This window comes from Oncorhynchus keta, chromosome 17 (genome assembly GCF_023373465.1).
Source record: "Oncorhynchus keta strain PuntledgeMale-10-30-2019 chromosome 17, Oket_V2, whole genome shotgun sequence".
Lineage (NCBI taxonomy): Eukaryota > Metazoa > Chordata > Actinopteri > Salmoniformes > Salmonidae > Oncorhynchus > Oncorhynchus keta.
Genome location: NC_068437.1, coordinates 54,544,379 through 54,562,138, shown reverse-complemented (window position 1 = coordinate 54,562,138; position 17,760 = coordinate 54,544,379). Strand labels below are relative to the sequence as shown.

Sequence of the window (17,760 nt, the reverse complement as noted above, 5' to 3'; positions counted from 1 at the left end):
ATGTGATGTCTTTCCATAGTCATGTGATGTGTTTCCATAGTCATGTGATGTATTTCCATAGTCATGTGATGTGTTTCCATAGTCATGTGATGTGTGTCCATAGTCATGTGATGTATTTCCATAGTCATGTGATGTGTTACCATAGTCATGTGATGTGTTACCATAGTCATGTGATGTGTTTCCATAGTCATGTGATGTGTTTCCATAGTCATGTGATGTGTTTCCATAGTCATGTGATGTGTGTCCATAGTCATGTGATGTATTTCCATAGTCATGTGATGTGTTTCCATAGTCATGTGATGTGTTTCCATAGTCATGTGATGTGTTACCATAGTCATGTGATGTGTTACCATAGTCATGTGATGTGTTACCATGATTTCCAGCTCCCTGCCTGGACTTTGTCCAATTCAGAGGGACTGTTAGGTTTGGTATACATCACCCAGGGACTGATAGGTCTAGGGACACATCACCCAGGGACTGATAGGTCTAGGTACACATCACCCAGGGACTGATAGGTCTAGGTACACATCACATAAAGACTGTTAGGTCTAGGTACACATCAACCAGGAACTGATATGTCTAGGCACACATTACCCAGGGACTGCTATGTCTAGGTACACATCAACCAGGAACTGATAGGTGTGACACATCACAGATGACACTCTGATCACTCTGGCTAAGTTAGCAGCAGTGTGTGACTCTGAGACTGGAGGGACATGTCTTGGCTGACCTACTCCACCCTCAACTGCCTGTCAGATGAAGGGAATACAGTTCTGGGTTAACTGACATGCCTTCTCTCTGTTTCAGCTCCCACTGAATCCCCGTTGAGACCCAGTCTTGGTGAGTGTTTGGTTTCTAACACACGTTTAAAGCAATCTAATATGGTTATACACAATTTGTTAGTCCTTATTATTGGAGCCTCAACCAAGTTATGTGTGACCTCTAGCTGAGATCCATGGTAACCATGCTGTGCTACGTGATGACTTCGACTCCAACCTTCAGGGAGAACTGGACCCCAGCATCTGGTAGGTAACACATATATATAGGTACCAAATATATACTGTAGGTACCAAATATATACTGTAGGTACCAAATATATACTGTAGGTAACACATATATATAGGTACCAAATATATACTGTAGGTACCAAATATATACTGTAGGTACCAAATATATACTGTAGGTACCAAATATATACTGTAGGTAACAAATATATACTGTAGGTAACAAATATATACTGTAGGTAACAAATATATACTGTAGGTAACAAGAACATACTGTTGGTAATAAATATATACTGTAGGTAACAAATGTATACTGTAGGTAACAAATGTATACTGTAGGTAACAAATATATAGGTACCAAATATATACTGTAGGTAACAAATATATACTGTAGGTAACAAATATATACTGTAGGTAACAAATATATACTGTAGGTAACAAATATATAGGTACCAAATATATACTGTAGGTAACAAATATATACTGTAGGTAACAAGAACATACTGTAGGTTGGTAATAAATATATACTGTAGGTAACAAATGTATACTGTAGGTAACAAATGTATACTGTAGGTAACAAATATATAGGTACCAAATATATACTGTAGGTAACAAATATATACTGTAGGTAACAAATATATACTGTAGGTAACAAATATATACTGTAGGTAACAAATATATAGGTACCAAATATATACTGTAGGTAACAAATATATACTGTAGGTAACAAATGTATACTGTAGGTAACAAATATATAGGTACCAAATATATACTGTAGGTAACAAATATATACTGTAGGTAACAAATATATACTGTAGGTAACAAATATATAGGTACCAAATATATACTGTAGGTAACAAATATATACTGTAGGTAACAAATATATACTGTAGGTACCAAATATATACTGTAGGTAACAAATACATACTGTAGGTAACAAATATATACTGTAGGTAACAAATATATACTGTAGGTAACAAATATATACTGTAGGTAACACATACATACTGTAGGTCACAAATGTATAATGTAGGTAACAAGAACATACTGTTGGTAATAAATATATACTGTAGGTAACAAATGTATACTGTAGGTAACAAATGTATACTGTAGGTAACAAATATATAGGTACCAAATATATACTGTAGGTAACAAATATATACTGTAGGTAACAAATGCATACTGTAGGTAACAAATATATAGGTACATAAAAAATATATACTGTAGGTAACAAATATATACTGTAGGTAACAAATGTATACTGTAGGTAACAAATATATAGGTACCAAATATATACTGTAGGTACCAAATACATACTGTAGGTAACAAAGGTAACATATATACTGTAGGTAACACCAAATATATAGGTACCAAATATATACTGTAGGTTACAAATATATACTGTAGGTAACACCAAATATATAGGTACCAGGTAAATAGGTACCAAATATATACTGTAGGTAACAAATACATACTGTAGGTAACAAATATATACTGTAGGTAACAAATATATACTGTAGGTAACAAATATATACTGTAGGTAACAAATACATACTGTAGGTAACAAATATATACTGTAGGTAACAAATATATACTGTTGGTAATAAATATATACTGTAGGTAACAAATACATACTGTAACAAAGGTAACAAATATATACTGTAGGTAACAAATATATAGGTACCAAATATATACTGTAGGTAACAAATATATACTGTAGGTAACAAATGCATACTGTAGGTAACAAATATATAGGTACCAAATATATACTGTAGGTTACAAATATATACTGTAGGTAACAAAATATATAGGTACCAGGTAAATAGGTACCAAATATATACTGTAGGTAACAAATACATACTGTAGGTAACAAATATATACTGTAGGTAACAAATGCATACTGTAGGTAACAAATATATACTGTAGGTAACAAATATATACTGTAGGTAACAAATATATAGGTACCAAATATATACTGTAGGTAACAAATATATACTGTAGGTAACAAATGCATACTGTAGGTAACAAATATATAGGTACCAAATATATACTGTAGGTTACAAATATATACTGTAGGTAAACAAATATATAGGTACCAGGTAAATAGGTACCAAATATATACTGTAGGTAACAAATACATACTGTAGGTAACAAATATATACTGTAGGTAACAAATATATACTGTAGGTAACAAATGTATACTGTAGGTAACAAATATATACTGTAGGTAACAAATATATACTGTAGGTAACAAATATATACTGTAGGTAACAAATGTATACTGTAGGTAACAAATATATACTGTAGGTAACAAATATATACTGTAGGTAACAAATATATACTGTAGGTAACAAATATATACTGTAGGTAACAAATGTATACTGTAGGTATCAAATATATAGGTACCAAATATATACTGTAGGTTACAAATATATACTGTAGGTAACAAAATATATAGGTACCAGGTAAATAGGTACCAAATATATACTGTAGGTAACAAATACATACTGTAGGTAACAAATGTATACTGTAGGTAACAAATGTATACTGTAGGTAACAAATATATAGGTACCAAATATATACTGTAGGTAACAAATACATACTGTAGGTAACAAATATATACTGTAGGTAACAAATGTATACTGTAGGTAACAAATATATAGGTACCAAATATATACTGTAGGTACCAAATACATACTGTAGGTAACAAATATATACTGTAGGTAACACCAAATATATAGGTACCAGGTAAATAGGTACCAAATATATACTGTAGGTAACAAATGTATACTGTAGGTAACAAATATATACTGTAGGTAACAAATGTATACTGTAGGTAACAAATATATACTGTAGGTAACAAATATATACTGTAGGTAACAAATATATACTGTAGGTAACACCAAATATATAGGTACCAGGTAAATAGGTACCAAATATATACTGTAGGTAACAAATGTATACTGTAGGTAACAAATATATAGGTACCAAATATATACTGTAGGTAACAAATATATACTGTAGGTAACAAATATATACTGTAGGTAACAAATATATACTGTAGGTAACAAATGTATACTGTAGGTAACACATATATACTGTAGGTAACAAATGTATACTGTAGGTAACAAATATATACTGTAGGTAACAAATATATACTGTAGGTAACAAATGTATACTGTAGGTAACAAATATATACTGTAGGTAACACCAAATATATAGGTACCAGGTAAATAGGTAACAAATATATACTGTAGGTAACAAATATATACTGTAGGTAACAAATATATACTGTAGGTAACAAATATATACTGTAGGTAACAAATATATACTGTAGGTAACAAATGTATACTGTAGGTAACAAATGTATACTGTAGGTAACAAATATATACTGTAGGTAACAAATATATACTGTAGGTCACAAGTACATACTGTAGGTAACAAATAAATACTGTAGGTAACACCAAATATATAGCTACCAGGTATATAGTATTTCACGTGATGTTGGAACAGAATCCAGATGGTGATTGTATTGCTTTACTGCATGAAAACTTTTAACATGCATAAATTATCACTGCCTTCTAATGTATGTCACAAAAAGAGAGGTACATGCCACTACGAAAGGGTTCTGCGGCAGTCCCCATAGGAGAACCCTTTTTGGTTCCAGGTAGAACTCTTTTGTGTTCCATGAAGAATTATTTTAGGAAAGGGTTTTACACGGAACCAAGCATAATTCTACCTTGAACCATAAGGGTTCTACCTGGAACTGAAAAGGGTTCTACCTGGAACTGAAAAGGGTTCTACCTGGAACTGAAAAAGGTTCTACCTGGAACTGAAAAGGGTTCTAGCTGGAACTGAAAAGGGTTCTTCAAAGGCTTCTCTTATTGGGAAAGTCGAAGAACCGTTCTAGGTTCTAGGTAGCACCTTTTTTCTTAAGAGCGTACGGTAAATACTGACATTGTCTTTAATTGCATCTGCGGATTTGATCTAAATAAGACCTAACTATCTCCCTCACTTCCACTCAGGTCAGAGAGCAGTAACTGTGAGGTGGGAGAGCAGTGTGGGGTTCTGATGCACGGCAGAGCAGTCACCTTCTGTGAACCCTTCGGAGAGAGAGAGCTGGTAACTATAACTGTACAACCACGTACATACCGCAAACTAATGTGTTTACATTGAAGGTTACCTCAACAACAGAATGGTGTGGGTTTGACCTCAACAACAGAATGGTGTGGGCATACCTCAACAACAGAAGGGTATGGGTTTGACCTCAACAACAGAATGGTGTGGGCTTGACCTCAACAACAGAATGGTGTGGGCTTACCTCAACAACAGAATGGTGTGGGCTTACCTCAACAACAGAATGGTGTGGGCATACCTCAACAACAGAATGGTGTGGGCATACCTCAACAACAGAATGGTGTGGGCTTACCTCAACAACAGAATGGTGTGGGCGTATACCGATAATAAAACATATTCATGAGAGTAGAGCGCTGATTGGCCAGCTCACAGCAAATGAGCCAGCATTACATCACACTCTCAGGAAATAGCAAGCATTTTTAAAATGGTCTGTTTAACATGCTAGTTGGAGTTTTTTTTATGCCTGAACACACGCGACAACAATGCTTGATCCACAACCCCTGAAGAACCATTAATCATGCAGTAGATGTATTTATAATATTTATTTTATTTTATTTAACCTTTATTTAACTCGGCAAATAAGTTAAGAACAAATTCTTATTTATAATGACAGCCTACCGGGGAACAATGTGTTAACTGCCTTGTTCAGGGGCAGAATTTGTACTTTGTCAGTTCAGAGATTTGATCTAGCAACCATTTCGGTTCCTGGCCCAACGCTCTAACCACTAGGCTACCTGCCGCACAAAATGATACCTTAAACACACACTTTTGCCCTTGTCCAACAAGTATGGTCATGATCAAGTTAATGTGCTATTTCACAGCGACCAGCTGTTTAGTGTATCTTGATTTCATGGAGTCTCTGTTATAAGAAGCGTTACAGTCTGTCTGTCAGTCTTCCAAGCTTTTGATGCAGCTGCACTAGTTCAGTCGAGAGAAATACAAGCAAACACAGACAAACACACGTTTCAAAACACATTCAGACAATGATCTGTACCCCTTCTCCTTCTAGATCAGCGTTCCTCTCAACACCAGCACAGCCTCCGTCCTGCAGTTTGCTCTCGGTGAGTACTATTTACAGCTTACTTAGCACTCCTTGTCTTGGGCCAATATGGGACATGTTGTACCACACATCATGCTGGCTAGAGTTCCGTACTGATGGTTTAAAGGAGACCCTGAAACCACAAAGAGCTCTTACTTAGCATGTTGTCATATTTACATTTAGACATTCCCCAAATACCACACAGTGTGTACAGCCCAATAGTCATCCTCTCTCCCACTCCCTCCCTCCCTCCCTCCCTCCCTCCCTCCCTCCCTCCCCTCCCTCCCTCCCTCCTCCCTCCCCCTCCCTCCCTCCCTCTCCTCCCTCCCTCCCTCCCTCCCTCTCCTCCACTCACCCTCTCCCTCTCTCCCTACCTCCACTCCCTCTCCCTCTCCTCACCCTCTCCTCCTCTCACCCTCTCCCTCTCTCCTCCACTCACTCTCTCCCTCTCTCCCTCTCTCCCTCTCCTCCACTCACCCTCTCCCTCTCTCCCTCTCCTCCACTCACTCTCTCCCTCTCTCCCTCTCCTCCACTCACTCTCTCCCTCTCCTCCACTCCCTTTCTCTCTCTCCTCCACTCACTCTCTCCTTGCCTCCCTCTCTCCCTCTCCTCCACTCCCTACTTCCCTGCCTCCCTCTCTACCTCTCCTCCACTCCCTCTCTCCCTCTCTCCCTCTCTCCCTCTCCTCTACTCACCCTCTCCCTCTCTCCCTCTCCTCCACTCACTCTCTCCCTCCCTCTCTCCCTCTCCCTCTCCTCCACTCACTCTCTCCCTCTCCTCCTCTCTCCCTCTCTCCCTCTCCTCCACTCACTCTCTCCCTCTCCTCCACTCCCTTTCTCCCTCTCCTCCACTCCCTCTCTCCCTGCCTCCCTCTCTCCCTCTCCTCCACTCCCTACCTCCCTGCCTCCCTCTCTCCCTCTTCTCCACTCCCTCTCTCCCTCTCCTCTACTCACTCTCTCCCTCTCCTCCACTCCCTTTCCCCCTCTCCTCCACTCCCTCTCTCCCTCTCCTCCACTCCCTTTCTCCCTCTCCTCCACTCCCTCTCTCCCTCTCCTCCACTCCCTCTCTCCTCTCCTCCACTCCCTCTCTCCCTCTCTCCCTCTCCTCCTCTCCTCTCCTCTCCCCCTCCCTCTACTCCACTCCCTCTCTCCCTCTCCTCCACTACCTCTCTCCCTCTCCTCCACTACCTCTCTCCCTCTCTCCCTCTCTCCCTCTCCTCCACTCCCTCTCTCCCTCTACTCCACTCCCTCTCTCCCTCTCCTCCACTCCCTTTCTCCCTCTCCTCCACTCCCTCTCTCCCTCTCCTCCACTCTCTCTCTCCTTCTCCTCCACTCCCTCTCTCCCTCTCCTCCACTCCCTCTCTCCCTCTCCTCCACTCCCTCCCTCCCTCTCTCCCTCTCTGGGGTCAAATTTGTCTCCACTTTTGTGGATTGGGGTGATCAGTCCTTGGTGACAAATATTGGGGAAGATGCCAGAGCTAAGAATGATGTTAAATAGTTTTTGTATAGCCAATTGGAATGTGTTGTCTGTATATTTGATCATTTCATTGAGGATACCATCCCTCTCTCTCTCCCTCTCCTCCACCCCCTTCCTGCCTCCCTCCCTGCCCCCCTCTCTCTCTCCCTCTCTCCTCCACTCCCTCTCTCTCTCCCTCTCTCTCTCCTTCTCCTCCACCCCCTCCCCCTCCCTGCCTCCCTCTCTTCTCTCCTCTCCTCCCTCCCTCCCTGCCTCCCCTCTCTCTCTCCCTCTCTCTCCCTCCCCTCCCTGCCTCCCCCTGCCTCCCTCTCTTCCTCCTCCACCCCCTCTCTCCCTCTCCTCCACCCCTCCCTGCCTCTCTCCCTCTCCCTCCTCTCCCTCCCTGCCTCCCCCCTCCCTCCCTCTCCTCCACCCCCTCCCTCCCTCCCCTCTCCCTCCCTCTCCTCCACTCCCTCCCTGCCTCCCTCCCTGCCTCCCTCTCTCCCTCTCCTCCACTCCCTCCCTGCCTCCCTCTCTCCCTCTCCTCCACCCCCTCCCTGCCTCCCTCTCTCCCTCTCCTCCACTCCCTCCCTGCCTACCTCTCTCTCTCTCCTATCATGGCAATGAATGATTTAGTAGGACCTGGAAAGCCACCCAACAGCCTGTGGCAGCTAGTTTTTAGACACATTGTATTTCATTTTTCATGTCCATCAGGCTGCAGTGTACTCCCTCTCTTTCTTTCTTTCTTTCTTTCTTTCTTTCTTTCTTTCTTTCTTTCTTTCTTTCTTTCTTTCTTTCTTTCTTTCTCTCTCTCATTCTCATTCTCATTCTCTTTTATGTATTTATCTCCCTCTCAATCATCTCAAACACACAGAGAAATAAACCAGTGTGTCTGCATGGCCCTGTTTGTAGTCATAAATATGAAAGGAACACACAGTGCTGTGTATGCAGGAGGTTAGGCCCTGTGGAGAATGGGAGAGGTGGGGGGTTAGCCCGCTCTCTCCATTAGTGACCTCTGACCTCTAACATCTTACCCCCTCTATCCTCTCTCCCCAATGAGCTAAGAGGGGTGCACTCTAGCACCTCTATCCCTCCACCCCTCCCTTCTCCACTCTCCCTTTAAAGTAGGGCCTTCACAGCATGCATCAGCAGTCCCGCTCTCTCCTCTCCTCCCTTCCTCCCCTATTCTCCTCTCTCCTCTCCTCCCTTCCTCCCCTATTCTCCTCTCTCCTCTCCTCCCTTCCTCCTCTCGTCTCCTCTCTCCTCTCGTCTCCTCCCTTCCTCCCCTATTCTCCTCTCTCCTCTCGTCTCCTCTCTTCTCTTCTCCCCTCTTCTCCTCTCCCCTCCTCTTCTCTTCTCGTCTCCTCTCTTCTCCTCTCCTCCCTTCCTCCCCTATTCTCCTCTCTCCTCTCGTCTCCTCTCCCCTCTTCTCTCTTCTCCCCTTTTCTTCTCTCTTCTCCTCTCCCCTCTTCTCCACACTTATCCCCTCTTCTCCTCTCCCCTCCTCTCCTCTTCTCTTCTCTCCTCCTCTCCTCCTCTCCTCTTCTCCTCTCCCCTCCTCTTCTCTTCTCTTCTCTCCTCCTCTCCTCTTCTCCTCTTTTCTTCTCTCCCCTCTTGTCCCCTCTTCTCCTCTCCCCTCCTCTCCTCTCTTCTCCTCTCCCCTCTCCTCCTTTCCTCTCCCCACTTCTCCTCTCTTCTCTTCTCTTCTCCTCTCCTCTCTTCTCCTCTCCTCCCTTCCTCCCCTATTCTCCTCTCTCCTCGCGTCTCCTCTCTTCTCTTCTCCCCTCTTCTCCTCTCCCCTCCTCTTCTCTTCTCGTCTCCTCTCTTCTCCTCTCTTCTCCTCTCCTCCCTTCCTCCCCTATTCTCCTCTCTCCTCTTGTCTCCTCTCCCCTCTTCTCTCTTCTCCCCTTTTCTTCTCTCTTCTCCTCTCCCCTCTTCTCCACACTTATCCGCTCTTCTCCTCTCCCCTACTCTCCTCTTCTCTTCTCTTCTCTCCTCCTCTCCTCTTCTCCTCTTCTCCTCTTTTCTTCTCTCCCCTCTTGTCCCCTCTTCTCCTCTCCCCTCTCTTCTCCTCTCGTTTCCTCTCCCCTCTCCTCCTTTCCTCTCCCCACTTCTCCTCTCTCTATCCGCATGTCTGCCTGGACAGTCGACTGCGAAGCAGATCATTTAAACCGTGACACTCTTTACACGATAATTTCTACATGGCTGGGAGAGAGGGAGGGTTTCAACAAGGCCTGGTCATGGGGGAGAAAGGAAGGATGAGTCTGGGGAAATTGAATTGATGCAGAAACAGCCAACGTGTTATTTTGCAACCCCTCTCTAATGCTCAGGATGGTGTTAATACATAGAGTCCACTCATGAAGTATCACTGTGCTAACTATCCTCCCTCCCTCCCTCTACTCTCTCTCTCTGTTAATGTGTGTGTGTGTGTGTGTGTCTCTCTCTAGGTTCAGGCTCCTGTCGGTTCAGTTACTCTGACCCCAGCATCATCGTGTCCTTCAGTCTAAACAAGAATAACGGCTCAGATGACTGGATCACCCTGGAGAAGATCCGGTCTCTCTCTCTCTTCCATCATCCCTTTCTCTCTCCCTCCCTCCCTCCCTCCCCCTCCCTCCCTCCCTCCCTCCCTCCCTCCCTCCCTCCCTCCCTCCCTCCCTCCCACCCTCCCTCCCTCCTTCTCTCCCAACCACCCTCCCTCCCTCCCTCCCTCTCTCCCTCCATCCATACCTATTGAAAATTGACATCTGTCTCCCCTTCCTCTCTCTCTCTTTCTCTTGTTTTCTCTCTCTCTCTCTCTCTCTCTCTCTCTCTCTCTCTCCTCTCTCTCCTCTCTCTCTCTCTCGCTCTCTCTTGTTTTCTCTCTCGGTCTCTTCTTCCCTCTCTCTCTCTTTCTCTTGTTTTCTCTCTCGGTCTCTTCTTCTCTCTCTCTCTTTCTCTTGTTTTCTCTCTCGGTCTCTTCTTCTCTCTCTCTCTTTCTCTTGTTTTCTCTCTCGGTCTCTTCTTCCCTCTCTCTCTCTTTCTCTTGTTTTCACTCTCTCTTGATCTCTTCTTCCCTCTCTCTCACTCTCTCCTTTTCTCTCTACATCCTGTCCTCCTCACACAGACATCCATCTCTCTCTCTCCACCTTCCCCTCCACCTCTTCATACCCCCCCCCCTCTCTCTCTTCACCTCCTCCTCCCCCCCTCTCCATTCTTAACTCCCAAATTGAGACATAACTTGATGATAATGTTTGGTTATTAACTCCCAGCTCCATGTTTATTTCATGCTCTGCTTTAGTATAAAAACACAAAGAAACAACTCCCCAGCAACCAACACACACTTACTCTTACCACCCCCCCCCCACAGAGCTCCTACTAACAGCAGTACGGTAGTCCATCTCCTACCCCTGCCGGTGCGCTCCAAGAGGGATGGGGTGCGTGTACGGTGGTCCCAGGAGGCCCCCCGGGGGCCCGAGGGCTATGAGTCGTGCTGGGGCCTGGATAACATACTGCTGGTCAACGCTGCTCACAGACCCCCCCTGATGGAGGATAACCTGGACCCCCCCGACACAGCCAACTGGCTCTTCTTCCCTGGAGCCACCGTTAAGGTACCGTATCCCTCTTCCTCTTCTTCTTCTTCCTCCTCTTCCTCTTCTTCAGGGTTTAATGGCAGTTTGCAAACCAGGTTTTTAGGTGAGTTACTGCCAAGGTAATCACATTACCCTCATCAAGCTTACTGCATTGTCGGAACTAGAAGGACGAGCATTTCGCTACACTCGCATTAACATCTGCTAACCATGTACATGTGACAAATAAATTTGATTTGATATGATTTTGATTTAACAAGGGTCAGGGGTTTTTACCACAGAAAAACGTCTGCTTTGTGACCTTGTTATATTATATACTGTTATCATCTGTACAGTAACAGGGTTTAACCCTGTTAAAATGTATCCTGTTTTAATTCAATGTATCTGACACATGACTTCGTTCTTTCCCAGCATGCCTGTCAGTCAGAGGGCAACGCCCTGTATTTCCATGGCAACAACGAGGAGGGTGTGGGCCACTCCTTCGCCTCCACCCGAGACATCGACCTCCACCGAGAGGAGGGGCGGAGCTACTGGGAGGAGGACTTTGAAAGCACGCCCACCAAGTGAGTCATAATCACGTCGCCATCATTAATTACCTGTTACTTTTATTTCTGATTCTCATCCGTATTGTTTATAAACTGCATTGTTGGTTAGGGGCTCGTAAGTCAGCATTTCACTGTAAGGTCTACTACCCCTGTTGTATTCGGCATTTCACTGTAAGGTCTACTACACCTGTTGTATTCGGCATTTCACTGTAAGGTCTACTACACCTGTTGTATTCGGCACATGTGACAAATCACATTTGATTTGGAATTATTTGATCATCATCATCCCCAACGCCCTTTCTCTCTCTTGCTGTATCCCTAGCAGTATCCGTAGCTATATCCTTAGCTATATCCTTAGCTATATCCTTAGCTATATCCCTAGCTATATCCCTAGCTATATCCCTAGCTATATCCTTAGCTATATCCTTAGCTATATCCTTACCTATATCCCTAGCAGTATCCATAGCTGTATCCTTAGCTATATCCCTAGCTATATCCTTAGCTATATCCTTAGCTATATCCTTAGCTATATCCTTAGCTGTATCCTTAGCTGTATCCTTAGCTGTATCCTTAGCTATATCCCTAGCTATATCCTTAGCTATATCCCTAGCTATATCCTTACCTATATCCTGAGCTATATCCTTAGCTGTATCCTTAGCTGTATCCTTAGCTATATCCTTAGCTATATCCTTAGCTGTATCCTTAGCTATATCCTTAGCTATGTCCCAAGCTGTATCCCGAGCTGTATCCTGATCCAAGATGGCATAGCAGTGAAGACGTGTTTTGTTCGTGTCACGTGTATTTTTCGTATTTATATTTCAACTTTATTTTCAATCTCCTTTCGATATTTAATCCGATTATACCTATTATTTAAAAAACCAAAAACTTTAGAACACATTCTAGAACCTCACAGAAGCTAACCAGCTAATTAGCTACAAGCTATTCATTAGTCATTGTTAGCCACTGCTAGCAGCTTTTACCTTCTGCACAGATACCAGCCCTGTTTTTTAGCCTGGATAATACTCGCCAGTCTACCAGTATCGGACTCTCCACAACAACGCCGGATTCCTGCTGTAATCCCTGGACCACTACTTCTGATCTTTACTCACAGCTTGCAGCTTGCTAGCTCACAGCTAGTTTGCACCCTCCGTGGCATCCAGTATCGAAGCTATCCCTGAGGTGCACCTCCCAGCCTACTCAGCTGTTCACCCGAACCCCACTCATACACGGCTAGAGCCCAATACTCCACCGATCCTTGCTGTAAACTCTGGACCTTGGCACCGGTTCACCACTGCTACTGATTGGCTGTAGTGGCTAACGCCACTGCCACGAAGCTAGCACCAGTAAGCCGTGAGCCAGGCGCATCTCCCGGCTAGCAAACTAAATTCTACAATACCTCTTTTGCCATCTGGCTTGGATTCTCTGTTGACACGGCCCCCCGCCGCACCACCACGACTGGTCTGCTGATGAATACTCCATCCTCTGTGCCTTCAACCGGCCTCCGTCAGAGGGCTACAAACTTTAAACGCTGTGTCGCCCGAGTGCTAGCGTAGTGGCGGCTCCCCTGTTCCATCTACTGCTGCCCTCTGGACACTATGATCACTTGGCTACATAGCTGATGCCTGCTGGACTGTCCATTAATCACGGTACTCCATTCTGTTTATTTATGTTTCATCTGTCGGCCCCAGCCACGAACTCAGGCTCTGTGTGTAGTTAATCCGACCCTCTCTGCCAAGTCATCGCCATTTTACCCACTGTTTTTGGTGGCCTTCCTAAGCCAGGATTCAGAAACGGCAAGGACATCAGGGTTGGCAGAGTGTGCTAAAGCAGTGAGTAAAACAAACTTAGGGAGGAGGCTTCTGATGTTGACCTGCATGAAACCAAGGCTTTTTTTGATCACAGAAGTCAACAAATGAGGGTGCCTGGGGACATGCAGGGCCTGGGTTTACCTCCACATCACCCGCGGAACAGAGAAGGAGTAGGATGAGGGTGCGGCTAAAAGCTATCAAAACTGGTTGCCTGGAGCGTTGGGGACAGAGAATAAAAGGAGCAGATTTCTGGGCATGGTAGAATATATTCAGGGCATAATGCGCAGACAGGGGTATGGTGGGGTGCGGGTACAGCGGAGGTAAGGCCAGGCACTGGGTGATCATGAGAGAGGTTGTATCTCTGGACATGCTGGTTGTAATGGGTGAGGTCACCGCATGTGTGGGAGGTGGGACAAAGGAGGTATCAGAGGTATGAATAGTGGAACTAGGGGTTCCATTGTAAACTAAAACAATGATAACTAACCTGAACAACAGTATACAAGGCATATTGACATTTGAGAGAGACATACAACGAGGCATAAAGTAATCGCAGGTGTTGATTGGGAGAGCTCGCTAAAACAACAGGTGAGACAACATTTACATTACATTTAAGTCATTTAGCAGACGCTCTTATCCAGAGCGACTTACAAATTGATGCAAACACCTATGACAACCAGTGGAACAGCCACTTGCATCTAACTCTTGTTGGGGGGTGAGAAGGATTACTTACCCTTACTTACCCTATCCTAGGTACCTTGAAGAGGTGGGGTTTCAGGTGTCTCCGGAAGGTGGTGATTGACTCCGCTGTCCTGGCGTCGTGAGGGAGTTTGTTCCACCATTGGGGGCCAGAGCAGCGAACAGTTTTGACTGGGCTGAGCGGGAACTTTACTTCCTCAGTGGTAGGGAGGCGAGCAGGCCAGAGGTGGATGAACGCAGTGCCCTTGTTTGGGTGTAGGGCCTGATCAGGGCCTGGAGGTACTGAGGTGCCGTTCCCCTCACAGCTCCGAGGCGAGCACCATGGTCTTGTAGCGGATGCGAGCTTCAACTGGAAGCCAGTGGAGAGAGCGGAGGAGCGGGGTGACGTGAGAGAACTTGGGAAGGTTGAACACCAGACGGGCTGCGGCGTTCTGGATGAGTTGTAGGGGTTTAATGGCACAGGCAGGGAGCCCAGCCAACAGCGAGTTGCAGTAGTCAAGACGGGAGATGACAAGTGCCTGGATTAGGACCTGCGCCGCTTCCTGTGTGAGGCAGGGTCGTACTCTGCGGATGTTGTAGAGCATGAACCTACAGGAACGGGACACCGCCTTGATGTTAGTTGAGAACGTCAGGGTGTTGTCCAGGATCACGCCAAGGTTCTTAGCGCTCTGGGAGGAGGACACAATGGAGTTGTCAACCGTGATGGCGAGATCATGGAACGGGCAGTCCTTCCCGGGAGGAAGAGGAGCTCCGTCTTGCTGAGGTTCAGCTTGAGGTGGTGATCCGTCATCCACACTGATATGTCTGCCAGACATGCAGAGATGCGATTCGCCACCTGGTCATCAGAGGGGGAAAGGAGAAGATTAATTGTGTGTCGTCTGCATAGCAATGATAGGAGAGACCATGTGAGGTTATGACAGAGCCAAGTGACTTGGTGTATAGCGAGAATAAGAGAGGGCCTAGAACAGAGCCCTGGGGACACCAGTGGTGAGAGCGCGTGGTGAGGAGACAGATTCTCGCCACGCCACCTGGTAGGAGCGACCTGTCAGGTAGGACGCAATCCAAGCGTGGGCCGCGCCGGAGATGCCCAACTCGGAGAGGGTGGAGAGGAGGATCTGATGGTTCACAGTATCGAAGGCAGCCGATAGGTCTAGAAGGATGAGAGCAGAGGAGAGAGAGTTAGCTTTAGCAGTGCGGAGCGCCTCCGTGATACAGAGAAGAGCAGTCTCAGTTGAATGACTAGTCTTGAAACCTGACTGATTTGGATCAAGAAGGTCATTCTGAGAGAGATAGCGGTAGAGCTGGCCAAGGACGGCACGCTCAAGAGTTTTGGAGAGAAAAGAGAGAAGGGATACTGGTCTGTAGTTGTTGACATCGGAGGGATCGAGTGTAGGTTTTTTCAGAAGGGGGTGCAACTCTCGCTCTCTTGAAGACGGGAGGACGTAGCCAGCGGTCAGGGATGAGTTGATGAGCGAGGTGAGGTAAGGGAGAAGGTCTCCGGAAATGGTCTGGAGAAGAGAGGAGGGGATAGGGTCAAGCGGGCAGGTTGTTGGGCGGCCGGCCGTCACAAGACGCGAGATTTCATCTGGAGAGAGAGGGAGAAAGAGGTCAGAGCATAGGGTAGGGCAGTGTGAGCAGAACCAGCGGTGTCGTTTGACTTAGCAAACGAGGATCGGATGTCATCGACCTTCTTTTCAAAATGGTTGACGAAGTCATCTGCAGAGAGGGAGGGGGGGGATTCAGGAGGGAGGAGAAGGTGGCAAAGAGCTTCCTAGGGTTAGAGGCAGATGCTTGGAATTTAGAATGGTAGAAAGTGGCTTTAGCAGCAGAGACAGAGGAGGAAAATGTAGAGAGGAGGGAGTGAAAGGATGCCAGGTCCGCAGGGAGGCGACAGTTTTCCTCCATTTCCGCTCGGCTGCCCGGAGCCCTGTTCTGTGAGCTCGCAATGAGTCGTCGAGCCACGGAGCGGGAGGGAGGACCGAGCCGGCCTGGAGGATAGGGGACATAGAGAGTCAAAGGATGCAGAAAGGGAGGAGAGGAGGGTTGAGGAGGCAGAATCAGGAGATAGGTTGGAGAAGGTTTGAGCAGAGGGAAGAGATGATAGGATGGAAGAGGAGAGAGTAGCGGGGGAGAGAGAGCGAAGGTTGGGACGGCGCGATACCATCCGAGTAGGGGCAGTGTGGGAAGTGTTGGATGAGAGCGAGAGGGAAAAGGATACAAGGTAGTGGTCGGAGACTTGGAGGAGTTGCAATGAGGTTAGTGGAAGAACAGCATCTAGTAAAGATGAGGTCAAGCGTATTGCCTGCCTTGTGAGTAGGGGGAAGGTGAGAGGGTGAGGTCAAAAGAGGAGAGGAGTGGAAAGAAGGAGGCAGAGAGGAATGAGTCAAAGGTAGACGTGGGGAGGTTAAAGTCGCCCAGAACTGTGAGAGGTGAGCCGTCCTCAGGAAAGGAGCTTATCAAGGCATCAAGCTAATCAGCTAACACAACAAACAGCAGGTAAAATGGCGTTGACTAGGCAACGGGGCCGACAGATAAAACAAACAAGCAGAATGGAGTACCGTGATTAATGGACAGTCCAGCGTGCATCAGCTATGTAGCCAAGAGATCAGGGGGCAGCGGTGGATGGGCAGGGAAGCTGGACTGGCGAGTGTTATCCAGGTAAAAAAAAAACTAAAAATGACTAAATAGCTTGTAGCTAGTTAGCTGGTTAGCGTCTGGAGGTTCTTGAGTGTGTTTTAAAAATAGTAGCGATTCCGTATCACAATGGGTGAGGCAGGTTTCCGGAAGGTATAAACAATTTAAAAATCAAAAAGAGATAGAAAGTAAATATGGGTCCAGAGAGTGTTTGGGACGCGGCGATTCAGACGGTTAGCAGGCCTGTGCTAACAAGCTAACAGTTCGTAGGCCCGGGCTAGACAGGGTAGCAGGGGTGTGCTACAGGTGCTCTGGCCGGGCTAGCTTCAAGCTAAGTGGGTGGAAACGCTAGCCAGGGGTAATCATCCGGGGTTGCAGTTTAGCTAGATAGCTAGTTGTGAAGATCCAGCTGAAAAATGTTCCGTTTGCGGTGGGAATCCGGGGCTGAAAAATAAATAGGTCCGTTATGCTCTGGTGAGAGTCGCGTTGTTCGAACTGGCGAGAGCTTTCCGGGCTAAAGGTTAGCTGATGACCGGTTAGTTGAAGACCGCTAGCATAGCTGGTGGGTTAGCTGGCTAGCTTCTATTGAGGGGTTTCGGTTCCGAAGTAAATATAAATACTTTGGGTGATGCGGGTTGCAGGAGAGTATTTGGAAGCTTAGATTTAGCAAAATGTTTTTAAAGAGGTATGCGAAGTAAAATCTGTAAAAAAAAAACGAAAAAGACGCGATATATACAGGGGACAGGACGACAGGACGACTTACTGCTACGCCATCTTGGAGTCAAATAAGTCTCTCACTGTTGCCGCCTGCTACCGACCCCCCTCAGCTCCCAGCTGTGCCCTGGACACCATGTGTGAATTGATCGCTCCCCATCT

The 17,760-nt window shown here is 45.8% G+C and overlaps 1 protein-coding gene across 1 annotated transcript in view; it reads left to right on the top strand.

Moving 5' to 3' along the window:
• LOC118379936 (reelin-like) overlaps positions 1 to 17,760 on the top strand; it is a 318,966-nt gene that overhangs the window by 191,275 nt on the left and 109,931 nt on the right. The window contains 7 exon segments of the mRNA XM_052466572.1: positions 808 to 840; positions 947 to 1,025; positions 5,030 to 5,126; positions 6,151 to 6,202; positions 10,083 to 10,188; positions 10,982 to 11,222; positions 11,613 to 11,764. Of these exon segments, the coding sequence (XP_052322532.1) occupies positions 808 to 840; positions 947 to 1,025; positions 5,030 to 5,126; positions 6,151 to 6,202; positions 10,083 to 10,188; positions 10,982 to 11,222; positions 11,613 to 11,764 (760 nt within the window).